The sequence below is a fragment of the Simochromis diagramma genome, unplaced genomic scaffold, assembly GCF_900408965.1.
Source record: "Simochromis diagramma unplaced genomic scaffold, fSimDia1.1 OVJJ01000656.1, whole genome shotgun sequence".
Taxonomy (NCBI): Eukaryota; Metazoa; Chordata; class Actinopteri; order Cichliformes; family Cichlidae; genus Simochromis; species Simochromis diagramma.
In genome coordinates this window covers 2,534,107-2,548,069 of record NW_024387038.1, presented here as the reverse complement: position 1 = coordinate 2,548,069, position 13,963 = coordinate 2,534,107, and the positions used below count along the sequence as shown (strand labels likewise).

The window sequence follows — 13,963 nt, the reverse complement described above, 5'->3', positions numbered from 1 at the left end:
AAGGAGCAGAGTCATGATTCAATCTGTGGCACACATGGACCTAAATCTCCCCAGAGATGGAACTAAGAAAAGAGACATCATTACTGAGGAAATCAGGCCACTAAAGCAGTTTAAATTCATTTATCTCTGCTGCCAAAGGGGCTCAGCCTACCTTACAGATACAGCTTTGGGTTATTTGGCATGTCCTAAGAGAGCGCGTCTATATTTACCTGGGTGCAGTCTCCCAACAGGCTTTTACCTTGAAAGTTAGGTAACAATTACCGCGAAGCTGCTCCAGGCAGCAAAAGATTACGAGCTTAACCTGCACCTACACTAACAGGCGCTCCTTCTGCAGACTGTGTACATCTGCAGTGTTCCCAGTGTCCACAGGGGGCGTTCTGACCTTTGGCCTTGTGTCTAATCAAAATAATCTCGTTACAACTGGCTCTCTCACTACACAGGAACAGGATGAGTAATTTACAGAGTTGCTAACTCTGATGTGTTCAAGTTCTTCTGGATAATCAGAGTTAACTGGTGACACAGTGCAGAGACTTCTGTTACAGCTGTGTGTGTGTGTTTACTGCGCAGTCACATTGTGAGGGCATGACTGAGTTTTTGGAGATAAGAAAGAAGTCTGTAGCAAATAGTAGGGTTTAATACTGGGGTAAAATCGGCTGCAGGTTAAGGCCGGGATGTCAGATTCATTTTTCATTATTGGCCACATGCAGCCAAGTTTGATCTTAAGCGGGTCAGACCAGTGAAAATCCTCTGTCAGCGTAAAGGTTGCTGCTTTGGGCTTAAGCTGTAAGAAATAAATGTGTAAAAGTCATGTTAGCTCAGAACTCTGACTGTCCTGAAATTAGACAACAGGAAATGTTTGTTGGTTAAAAGCATTTCCTCTTTTTTTTTTTGTTTTTTTATGGGGAACCCTGTAAAAATCATACTTTCAAACTTTCTTCTAAATGTTTATCTGTTAATTTTATTTTGGTGAGGTATGAATGGCCATCGGGGGAAGGTAGAAGTGCTGTAAAACCTGTGAAAATACAGTTAAAATTTATCCTTTGTTCACATTTTCCAAAGTTATCCTTTGGACCAGACTTGAGTCTTTGGCAACTGATTCTTATGTTCGACAGAGTCACAGTTCAGCCCTGTAAAGCGAGGGAGATGCCACTGTGTGGGAAGGATGCCACATAACTAATACTCTCCAGTTTTATAAAATAACTACCCTCTGAATTTGACTCTGGAGGGAAAAAACATATGCACCTTTAACACATTTAAGTAGTTGTTTTTTTGGGGGGGTAGGGGTTAGATGCACATTTTAAAGGCCAAAGAGATTAAAGAAAACATCTGGCACAAATAGCTCATAGTGACAAAAGTGCAGAGGATACAGTAGAGACAGGCAAAGGCAACAGCTGCTGTGGTGTTGGACATGCAGGTACAGCAACACTTCCACTGACACTTGTATAAAAAACAAACACACGGTCATGGACACAGAGCTGGAGTCAGATGATGAGTAACAGGTTACAGTGGATCTGTGATCTATATGTGATGCTGCTGTGGATGCCCATTCCACACACAGTGAGGTTGATCCACCTTTTATTCTTCATTTGGATCCGCATGATGTTGCAGATGATGGATGTTACTGATACGGTCATCTCAGGCACAGAATTCACAACCAGCACGTCCAAGTAACATCTTTATATTACCGTGTTTGCGTCCTGAAATATGTGTTAATGCTGCTGTGAGAGCTGTATCTGCTGTAGCAATGCTCCACACACAGGGTGTCTAAAGGCTTGTGTTAGTTCTGTGTAATAGCTCATAATTTGGTTGTGGGTTATAATCATAGCAGGGAACCATTATTACAGTTCAGATTGGCAACAGCCACCAGATTGGTGATAAATGTAGTACCATAGGCTCGTGCACAAGTTGTTGTTAGACGAAATGTCTGAAAGTCTTTGTAATAGCGATGGCGTGGTTTAAAAGTACTCAACCATGGGGTCTGACACCTTTCTGAAACAATCTCTTACTGATAATGAGGCTTAGTAAAGCAGCACTCCTCTAGATGAAGTGTTGAGCGCTGCTGCGTAACGAAGAGCAAATCCAGCGTAATTTAAAAATATGCTGCCTTTATTTTTTAAAGCTTTGATCACATTTTCACATTTGCCTGGTATACAGTGTAAGCCCACATCAAACAGTTATTTACTATTTATTCATATCCGCCCTGCGTTGAGTCCTCAGCACAGGAATTACTCCTTATTTCATAAATTATTTCAGTTAAAGGGATTACAAACAAGAAGATTGCAATTCACAAAATAATGGAGTTCGGTTCTGACACATTCTGGAAAGAGGAAAGAAAAGCGAGTCGATGAGCTTCTTCACAGAAGTGGCACCAATGGAGAAAAGCGTGGGGGCCCTTTTGGAGGCCGGTCACAGCAGGATTGTCTTCTTCGCCCTTACAGTCCGCTTTCATCCTGCAGCAGGACAAACATCACATGTTCAGTTGACATATCGGACAGGACGCCGGCTCTCAAATGACTAACAGGGGTGTTAATAAACTGGAGAACTGTGTTAATATGTAGACATCTGATGATACAGTTCACATGTGAATGTGGACGTTGTGGACAAGTTTCCACCAAAGCACATTGCTGCATACTTTGGATATAATGTCTAAAGATAAGTAGAAGGACGCAGGTCACCAGTAGATGTTTAACCGTGCGCTAAATGTGAGCTTAATCTTTAGCGTGTGGATTTGTCTTGTCGTTCGTACAGTTCATGTTGGTGTTTATGAATTTTGACCTTGTTTTCTGTCAAGCTGCTGGTTTACTTATTGCACCTTCATGGAAAGAAATCTGTCACTGCTTTTACATCATGTATATTTTTAGTAATTCTTTTAGCTGCTGCATCAAGAGGAAGGTATTGGAAAATGTTATCTGAAATATCTGAGACATGGGAATGTTTTTATGACCTTAAAGGTTTTTGTTTAAACTAACCTTTTATTGTTGAGTTTGGTGTTTTAGCTTTAGATTTCTTTGTGCAAGTTTGGATTTTTATGTAACATGCACTCATTGCACTTTTGGAAAAATGTGCTTATTTGTGAATTTGCACTACAAACACAAACAAGCAGAGGTTTCAGATTGCATAACGACTAAAGACAAACAAGAGATAAAATTAGCTCGGCTCTGCGCAAAAGTATGAAGATCCTGTTCGCAGCAACTGAAACCTACAAATGGCACATTATGTCTCATATCAATCGATCAGTCATTCAATTTGTACATCAGCCATAAACTGCTCTGTAAAAAGATACATTGAAAAGGTTACCAGATAGTTAGACGACCATTTTTGCACTCGAGTTTTGCATTTTGGCTTTTTTTAAAATCATTTGTAATTACATTTGGATGTGAGGATGGTTTAGGTTAGTGAAATAATGCAACGTGCACTACTGTGAAATTAATTTGTCTGCTGAACACAGCCCTGAAACAAAGTGTATGATGTGCTCACTCCTTGAAGTATCTTTTAGAACAACATAGCACTAAACAAGCGAGAGGCGGGTGTGACTGAGAACCAGAGGGCCCGTGGTGCCTGCTGTTCCCACATGGTAGGAGCTCGAGCACCTATTTTCTGTGTCAAACCCAGCTTACAGTGAAGAAAAAATTCTGTAATCTCATTGTTCAGACTGTCTTGTAATTATAAACCAGAAAGTTTTTGTTAATTTACAATTTTGTTTTCTTTCCTGAATATCTGACGCTCGTGCTCTGAATCACAACCTGCTTTATCAGCTATTTTACCCTACACAGGAACATCATTTATAAAAATTTATTATTAATTGAAAAAAATAAAACAAGCATAAAAAAGGTACATTTTCTTTATAATATGATTTCTTTGTGCAACCAGAGGAGTCGCCCCCTGCTGGTTATTAGAGGTATTAAGGGTTAGGGCACATATACACTGGCTTCACTTTTTCTTTTCCTAGAGCTTTTATACAGTCTGCAGTCTAAATTAGTTTAATAATACAAAGTATCGATTTTTTTAGACCTTGTTTCCCAAAATGCTTAAAAATTCCTTTAAATTAGTGCTGTTTCCGTCCCCACTGGGAGCCCTTTTCCTATCAACACAGGATCCAAACTACAAAACTTGTTTTTGTAATCACTGACAGGCTGGATGGAAGTCATGACCCGCAATCCAACAGCTCTAAAGAAATTCAGCCTGGAAGTACAAAATGGCCAACGGCCATAAATGGAGTTGCCGAGAAGAGCCGACTCAGTTCCAGCAACCAAACCAGCTACAGCACATTAGTGAGTCGTCACTACGACGCTCATGTTTGAATAAACTGTTTACAATTTTACTGCCTCGAACGTCTGACCTCTGAGACTCAAATACACTCAAGTGATTAGAAGGAATTCCTCTACCCTCGCCCAGCTCAGGCAGAGGTTTAGGATTCGTTCACTTACGTCTTTGCTGTCCCGACAGTCTCCGCAGATGCATCCCAAACAGCCGTTGATGGCCTGGAGGCCGCAGAGCACAATCTGCAGCAAGCCCATGGCCAGCAGGATGGAGAACAGAACGATGTTCCACAGCACTATGTTTTTAGGGTGCACACATGTAGTCCACATATCCTGGTTTACAAGGTAGCTCCCATTGCCCCTGTGAAGGAGAGGAGCAGTGGAGCATAAGCAGTGACCAGAGCTCATACTAACAGCATTAATGAAAATATGGATGGGGAAGTGAAGGAAAAGTGAAGGAGAAAAAAGTGTGAGGTGGAGAAAGAAAGCGAGTTGTAAAACTTTTCAACCTTACTTATTTACATAAATATTAAAGGAATACTTCTGAGAAATAATATAGTCAAAGGAGCTTGCAAAGAAAAGCGTCTGGACTTCTTTAGGTTACTTGAAGACGTTTCACCTCTCATCCGAGAAGCTTCTTCAAGCTTCTTCGAGAAATAATATATATTTTCTTTCTTGCTGATATGCTCTCACATCCCCTTAAATCAGCACAAAGTCTGGAAACAGGTTAATCCAGTCCAGGCAAGAAAAAACAAGTCTGTGCCGCAGCTCAACATCTCACGAACATCTTGTTTGTTTGAAAAATCGAAGATTAGATATGATATAATTTGATATTTTAGAACATTATTTCATTATTGCTACAATCATGTAAAAAAAATATTTCACAGGGCCTAATAGGACCTGGCTGGATCAACAAATGTAAGCTGCTCAGGTCCAGTGACCAGCCGACAGCTGGTATGAGGTGTTTCTGTTTATATGCTGTGTTTGGTTTTTACCAAATGTAACATGGTGCATTATGTCCAGACATCGCAAATTTGGTCTCATCTGTCTGAAGGACATTGTTCCAGAAGTCTTGTGGCTTGTTCAGATGCAGCTTTGCAACCCTAAGTAGTGCTGGGATGCTCTTTTTACGGGAAGAGGCTTTGAGCTTGGGTTTTTCACAGGACTGCATTTTGTTACAGACTCAACAGCTAAAAAAACAGGTTAAAAAAAATAATAAGCCAATACAGATTACCAAGAACAGCAGTAAACAGCTGTTCAGTAAACTGAAAATGAGTCACAATGTCCAACTTGCACAGTCTGAACAGGCAAAAGTAAGGTTATGTCCCTGATTTCTCTCTTTGTGACAGCTGCTCATGGGGCGAATTTATATTAGTTAAAGTTTTTCATTGATCAACATCCTGCAGTGTCTTTTCTTGAAATTCCCTTTCACATTAAACACTATCACTGCAGGACAGTGCTTGATCAGCATTTACTCTGCAGGCAGTAAATATTTATATGTGACATCTTCAAACTTTATTTAAAGGCTGTTGAAGGTTAAAGCTTTCCTCTAAACGGCATCACAGAAGTACAGAATACATTACAAGACAACGAAGTAAACCAAAATACACTGATACATAAATGAATCATTTCCCTTTTTGCAATCTAGAATTCTGAAAAATTTGTTTCCTCAATTTGATATCTTATCGCAGCCTATTCATAGTGACACAGACAGCAAACACAAAGGCATCTTTCCCAGCCTCCTTCCTCGCAGCAGATATAGAGCATGTCTTATGATCTGAGAGAATCACTTCTTGTTTTTCATATCATCCTTTCAGCACCATTAGAAATATTAAATGGCAAAATTGTTTGGGCTAAAAATCGACAGTTGACAGAACAGAAACGAGAAAGAGGAACTTAAAGTTTTCTGGAGGAAGGACAAGCCCAGGTCACATGTTAATAACCCAACATGTATTGTGTAATCAGACTTGTTTTTCTTGGTTTGCCCTTTAAACTGCTGTCATAACAGACAAGCCTGAATATTAACAACAAGCTCATATTTATTAACAGTTGTCCTAATTGCATGATGGGCCTTTATCACCTGCTTGTAAAATGACTCAGCGGTGACGATCACTTTGGGTGGATGCTTATGTAACCCTTTTAATTCCGTCTGAGTATCGATGAATATTGCAAATGTTTAAAAAGGTCAAGAAATACGTGATGGAACATACTGGCTCGCTGTGCCACCTACTGGACTTTAAGAGTATTGCAGGATAGGGCTGAAAGGGGAAGGTGACGTAGAGAAGGTGGCACTGATAAAAAGACAGGAAGCTGAGCTGTACATTGGAGGGATAGTGGATATACTGCACAAAGGAAGATGAAGATGCAGTCATCAGGCAGGAGGAAAAGAGGAAGACCTCAGAGGACATGTTAGAGGGTTGGTGTGACAGAGGGGGATGTTAGGGATAGGGTGATACTCTGTGCCAAACTCTAACAAAACCAACCAAAGGAAGAAAAATAATACAGTAATGATTATATATTTTGGTGCTTCTCAAAGAAAGCTAAAGCAGTTAAATATAACTTAAGAGAAAAGAAGAATAACTGAAAAAGGAAATGTATATATTTTAGCTGCCTGAAGGGTATCAGTCAAGACTATAATTACTGGCTCAATCTGCTGTTTCAGTGCTTATCAAAAAGTACATTTAAAAATATAATGATGAAGGTGGGACACTCACGTGCCCGTGTCTTTAAAGGGGTACTCCCATTCGCCATTTTCCACCTGGCAGTTGGGTCCAACAGCCAACCCAGCTGAGGCGACACTGGTGCAGTAAATCCCTCCAAGAACGCCGACGGCGGAGGATATGACCGAGCTGCACATCTAAAAGAAAGATGAGAACATTTAGGTGTTTTTTCACTCATGCAAGAGATTATGAATTATTGTAACTGTACAAGTATGTTTGTCCTTTAGAGAGATTTTTTTAGGTGATCTCTTTGCTGTCATTCATCATTTCTTTCTTTCTTTTTTTCATTTTTCTGGGACAAGTTCATGTTAATTTTACTCAAACTTAATGTGGAAAACAAATGGAAGGAGCCATGAATCACTGTAGGAGACACAGAAGTTATATGAAGCATACAACATACATATATATATATATAACCTAAATATTTACTGTTAAGGGTTTTGGTTTCCATATTGGGGTTTTTATAAAAGTCCATGAACAGGGCTTGGAAAAGAGAGAACTTGTGTTGCTTAACTTCTATTTCAAAGAGAAAAATGATTTCCTTTTTTGTTTTTTAACTTTTTTTTTTCTGAAAACTTGCAAAAATATAAATAATCAGGCCCTAAAACTAAAACATTATCAACTCAAGCATCATGGAGCTTTCTTTTAATAATAAATAAGCAGGTCGACATAGAGTAAAGCTAAACACAAACAAGTTTATTTTATCCCCTGTAGAAAAATTATTAGGTTACTAATTAACTGATATCATGTTTTATGGCTTTTATCCAATATGTAAAATATAAACAGTGCTTAAAAATGTATTAAACTGCCAACCAGTGTAAGGTTTAGGCTGCAGTTGCCCTAAATTAACAGTGTTGGTAATAACATTAAAAAAAGTTTCTGTTATAGTGCCTGTAACGGTTAATCCACCAGTACGAAGAAGCTCTTTAATGAAAACATTTATTTTTAAAAAGTTTAATGCTAAAATATAAGTAATTTTGTTATCCAGGAATTTTAAACAGCCAGTTTTGATTACTTGCTAATATAAAAATCTAATGCATATTTCCCCGATAAATAAAAATATCATTTGTAGCTTTAATCAAGTTTTTTGCATTAAAAATCAATATTTGTGTTTTCTTGTTTTTATGACAGGTGATCTGATGAATTTACTAACCCCTTTATGTACCGTTGTAGATATCACTGCAAGGTTATCTACCCAAAATAAAAAGGAATGGCAAAATGCACGTCTGTGATGTGTTACTGGACAGTGATCACATGGACAGCTCATGCACACAGTGGCTTTCTGCCTACGCTTACTCAAAGTTAGCCATTTATGGTCTCAGTGCATATAATTAACCCAGAGGATCGTACTGCCTCCAACGTTAGCAGCCTTTCAATGCAAACATATTTTTTTTATTTCCCTTTTTCTTTCTAAGTGTCAATGACCTAAGATGCTAAAAGTCGAAGCAGTGCATATTTTTAAAAATTGCTGTCTGGTTATTCAGACTTAATGGCTCCTCACTTCTGTAATTAGCGACGTAGTTCCTAATAATCAAAGAGAAGTGAGGATCTGGAATTCAGCTAAAGAGCTGTACTTCTGCAAAACATCTTCAGCAAAACTTTAAATACTTATTGTTTGAAGTACTAATGATTGTCTTTGTCAGGCGCACCTCAAACAGAGCATTTGGGCACATTAATGATCATGCACTAAAGTTTGTCCTTTGGACTTTTATAAACCTTTTATTACACATCATTATCAGTGCAGTCCCCCACACACAACAGTATTGTGTAACATGGAAATGCAATAAATCTTTCAAATGATTTCACTCACCCGGCAGCGGTTGCCACAGCAACCTTGTCCACAGCAACCCTTGCCCCCGGCCCTGATAGCTGAACAGCTCGGACACAGCATCTGACAGGTGCAGAGACGAAACATTACATCTGCTATCAAAAAACGGTTTTTGTTGTTGATGAATTCTCTCAAAAAACTCTTTTTTTTCTATTTCTTTGGGTCCACCCACAGGTTACATACTTATTTGTGTGTGCGCATGTGCACAATTGTGTGTGTGTGTATGTTCGCTTATCTATCAAACCAAATATTTGTAAATCCTGCATCAAGGTTTACCCAGCAGGCAGCGACATCCCAAAGTTAGACGAAAGGGATCAGACTTCCTGGTCTGAACTGAAATGTTATACTGAAGCACAAAATATTAAATATTTATGAATTATTTATTGATAGTGATAGCTCACACAATGTCAAGATAGTCCCCTTTAATAAGGGAAGTGTAACACAATTTAACTACTTTAGCTTCTTTAATAGCATTAAGGAAACTAAAGTAATGAAAGCTGGCAAATTAATGTAAACGCTACAACATTTCTATCTCAATTATAGCAGCATAAATACTTTAGTAATGCATTTAAGTGAGTTTATTCATTTTTATTATTAAAGATCTTTTATATGAGTGGTGTGATTTGGTTACATTCATTATTTATTTTCAGAATGACTTACATTTACATTCTTCTTCAATGGTTTGGTATCTAAAGCATGTTCTATGTACACATAAGCTGAGCTAGAATTAAAAATGTTTACTCAGTGAGTCATAACCCCTCTATAAAATAATCCTTAACCATTGTTAAAGGTGCTGCTTTTACTGGTTTTACATATGACAAGTCAAATAATAACATCACGCTGAACCCCAAACCACTAACAGGCTGATAGAGACAAAAAGGCGTGTACTATTAATAAAAATGCTCTAACAAAACTCTATGCTAATCTAAAAAGGATCATGCAGTAGTAATTCTCAATAAAACTCAATAAACGTAAGCAGTTTAACTTTACTAGTTTACACTACGAAACATAATGGCTGAAAAACCCAATAAAAATGAGCAATAAAACATTTCACCAGACTCTCTGCGTGGAACCGGTTTACTCACAATCAGGCCTCCTCCGAGGAGCCCCCCCATGAGCCAGACCTCGGTGGAGATCTCGCTGGTCTTCAGTTGCTTCCCGTCGGGGAAGAAGAGCAGCAGGTTGGAGATGATGCAGATGAAGGCTGAAGGCAGCAGGATCAGGCCCACCAGGCGGGCGCACTTTCCTGTACAACACATGGCTTAAGCTTCTTTTTTCTTTCACTTGGCTGCTCTGTGGATCTGACTCCCCTCTCAAGAGGAAGTCGGTGAAAAGTGCAGGAAACCAAAAAGAGGAGGTGAACGAGAGAGAAAGAGAGAGCGAAAGAGAGCGAGAGAGAGGAGATCACCTGTGGCGGCTCACGCCACGAAACTCAAATACAAGCAGTGACCGTTACAGCGGGGAACAGAGAGGGAACAAAGGCCAGATGTTGGCGTGGGTGCTCCCGATCTCTGATGTCAGAGCTGGGCGTCTCCTCACACGTCTTAGATAAAGATGAAAAGAGGTAGAGACTTATATTTGTAATGTAAAGTTAACCAGAGAAAAAAGTGAACCACTGATAGACTACATGGAAAGGTGTGGGGGGGCTGTGTACGTGTGTGTAATTGTGAGTGTAATTGTGTTTGTTTAGAGAGCTTCATCATTCTCTTAAATGCCCTTTGATACCTGCTGAAGATCTGAGGTCATTACTGCAAAGAGCTTGCTTGGCTTACTGTACATCCTGATGAGAGTGTGTCTACCAAGCTTAACGAAACTGGTGGAGCACGGTGTCTTTTGCTTCATCTACCAAATCTAATGTCTAAATCTGATATTGAATGCAATCTAGTAAAATTAATATTGTGGATGAATGTTCTCTTGGGATTTTGTGGTGATCTCTCTGAGAGATCGGTGCATGTAGTCTTAGGGGCTGGGAGAAAACTGCCAGATCACCATCGTTGTATGATTTCACACAGCTCTGAAATGAACAAAGTCATGTGAAGCATATTTAAAAACATTATGAAAAGTCAGGACTCGAGCTGATTGGTTACCTATAACATTTTGTAAAGATTTTTGTAATGTTTTTAAGCATTGCTGTAAAGATTTAAACCAAACAGCTCAGCACTTGAAGCACAACATCCTGCTGCCTTAAGTTTCATCCAACACGAATCATCATTGTTCGCTGACTTGTTTTACTTTAATTTCTTAATTACGTTTTTAAGCTATAGAAGGGGTTAATCAGCTCACATTGACTACACTCAAAAAAATAATTCATTGGATGAACGTAATTTTATCTTGCCACTTATATTCCATCTAAACAAATCATGTTATATTAATCCATCTTGATTGTGTTGTGTCAACACGATATATGTGTGTAGGTTTAACATAATATTAACATTAGCATTCAATTAATTTGACTTTTGTTCAATCAACATGTTTGCACCACGTTAGTCTAATTCAATTTATTTAAATCCATCTTATATTGTTTAAACACTTTGGCACATCAAAAATCAGTCTTGTTACATGAACTAGTAAAATATTTGTTACACCAATGATAATCCTGTTGAATGAATGAAATGTAACTTATGTCTGTAGTACATGTTGTATTCATATTAAGTAATGTTCAACCAAAAAAAAAAATCAATGGATTTACAGCAACTTCCAATCCACCCATCTTCTTAGCTTTATCTGGGCTGTAGAAGTGATAGGGCAAGAGGGACAGGGTACATCCTGGACAGGTCGTCAGTCAATCATACAGAGACAAACAATCATTTGCACTTTAACACCTTAGGGCAATTTAGAATAACCAGTTACTGCATGACTTTTAACTGTGGAGGAAACCAGAGTACGCAGAGAGAACCCACTGCAAACTTCGCCACATTGTGGATTTGAACCCAGGATCTTATTGCTCTGAGGCAACAGCACGAACCACCATGGCATTAATCTGTCAATGCAGACTTAACAAAAGTAGGAAAGCTATGCTTGATGATGCTTTATGTTGTTGTTCTTGACGAGTTAAACCATAAGAAATAGTAACAGCATGCACGTGGTGTGGTTGTCTTCCTCTTGTAACCCCACTGATTTTCCTGTGGTTTGACATCTAATGTGATCTTGTGAATTTCGTGAGTCGACCCCCAAAATGAAATTGGGTGGTTGTTACATGCATAAGATCCAAACTTGTAATTTGAACTAAATAATTCCATGTTTCTATGGTGAATGTAATTAAATCATGTAGCATCTGCATGAAATTCAGCAACTTAATTTGTTCTTGTTGAGATGACATCATACGGTTAGTTGCCTGGATCCAGCCACTCTTACTAGATTGTATGATGTCATCTCAACAAGAACAAATTAAGTTGCTGAATTTCATGCAGATGCTACATGATTTAATTAGGTTCACCATAGAAACATGGAATTATTTAGTTCAAATTACAAGTTTGGATCTTATGCATGTAACAACCACCCAATTTCATTTTTTTGAGTGTACATTTATAGCATCTGTCAATACAACAAATGATAGTGCCATAAAAGCACATTCCACCATCTGCTCATATCAGTCCACCCATGATTGAAGGGTGTGCTGATAACGATTTTTTTCCATGCACCTGATGAATCAATCACTCATTCAGTCACTCAGAAACAGTACTAAATGTCCAGATCCCTTGGGCTCAGAGTCTGGACAGCATATAAAAAAGAGAGAAGACAAAAATGTGTACTAGAAATGACTGCGTGGACTCTCAACTATGAAAGTATCAGGTCAAACTCCATCACCTGTGATGGTACCTAGGGGGTTCTCGGGGAAGGATGATGCCAAAAAGGCCTGAATCCATCTCAGACCTGCCACCCACCGAAAATATTTTGTGAATTTCAAAATGCAGCATGTATGACAGAGGAGCCCAGGAACTGCTGACACATTTACAATTCTCTGTCTCTCAAGAAAGCACTGAATCACCTCTACGCACTGTGCTGCATGACGACGATCCACCACACTGACAAACATGTCACTATAAAAAGACTATTTGCCCTCATAAACATGAGCAATAATTCTGAATAAAATGCAGCTGACAAATACAAATCAAAGTTTGATTTATTTTTGCAATAATTAATCATTAATGAAAAGTGCTCGTTGTAAATTCACTGTGTACCAATGACGTAAATTTCCATTTCATTTAAATCTTTCCATTGTACTTAAATAACAAAATTTACAGGGACATTTTTTTTTTCATGTAATCAAATTACTTAACGTGGGCATAAATATTTGTGAGTTCATGCCACTTTACAGGAAACGTGTCTCATTCAAAACGAGCAAATAATTTTTCACTAAAAGCAATCTATTCAATTTCAGTGCAGTTTTATTTATATTCCTGTTAAAAATCCCTTTTAACAGAAAGAAACCTCCAGCAGCATTCAGGGTCACCTAATCCAGCAGTAACTATAAGCTGTATCAAAAAAGAAAGAAAGAGTGTCTGTCTCCTAAATCCAAACTGGAAGCTTTAATATTTAGATATTAGAGCAGAAGAACTTGTTTTGGAATTAAAAAATAATAAAACAAATTATACCGCATCTCTTTAGAAAACACTGGACTGCATAGCAAATGTAATTCGCACAGGAGCAGCGTGTATAAGAGACCCACGGAAGCAGAATTTGTACTTTTAGCAAGTGGCTGTGTTCTTTTTAATGAACAAACGTGTGAGCCAGTGCAGCGGTGTGGTTCACTGAACAGCTCTGCACTACAATGAAAGCCTCTGTCACGGAGAGCTTTGAATACAGAGATGCTTGTTCAAATCATTGTGATGGTTTAACCCACTCGTGGAATTTAGGAAAGTTCTTGATGACTTTATTTCTAAGTATGTAGGAAACACAGATGAACAATAGAGGAAACAACAAATCTTTGCCTCTTCTTCCATCTGTTCAGTTTGGATGCCTTAAATATGTCCGAGCACTAAAACCAGTAAACAAGCCCCGCTCTGCCTTACACCACAGCAGCTTTATTCACACTTTCTGGTGATGTAGAACCTCCGAGTGTTTTACTTTGTCTGATTAAAAATTTAAATGATTCTCATCCCACTTTTCTCGCGAGAAAGTTGCCAAAAGCCAGGTCCTCTGCAGTCCTGACATAA

General features: G+C 38.5%; 1 protein-coding gene across 1 annotated transcript; it reads right to left on the bottom strand.

Moving 5' to 3' along the window:
• Positions 1 to 2,085: 2,085 nt before the first annotated feature.
• tm4sf5 (transmembrane 4 L six family member 5) lies at positions 2,086 to 10,266 on the bottom strand. Its single transcript, XM_040043503.1, has 5 exons — positions 9,893 to 10,266; positions 8,790 to 8,870; positions 6,974 to 7,116; positions 4,428 to 4,620; positions 2,086 to 2,450 (listed from the first exon to the last, which is right to left on the bottom strand). Exons 1-5 carry the CDS (start codon positions 10,064 to 10,066, stop codon positions 2,433 to 2,435), a joined length of 609 nt encoding a protein of 202 aa, XP_039899437.1. The 5' UTR covers positions 10,067 to 10,266; the 3' UTR covers positions 2,086 to 2,432.
• Positions 10,267 to 13,963: the final 3,697 nt, after the last annotated feature.

What these genes read in the sequence shown, in the direction of transcription:
- tm4sf5 (XM_040043503.1), bottom strand. Translation starts at nt 10,066, where the DNA reads ATGTGTTGTACAGGAAAGTGCGCCCGCCTGGTGGGCCTGATCCTGCTG. An exon ending in TCCTCGGAGGAGGCCTGATT is followed by an intron (nt 8,871 to 9,892) that starts GTGAGTAAACCG and finishes TGCACCTGTCAG; the next exon opens with ATGCTGTGTCCGAGCTGTTC. An exon ending in GCTGTGGCAACCGCTGCCGG is followed by an intron (nt 7,117 to 8,789) that starts GTGAGTGAAATC and finishes TCTTTCTTTTAG; the next exon opens with ATGTGCAGCTCGGTCATATC.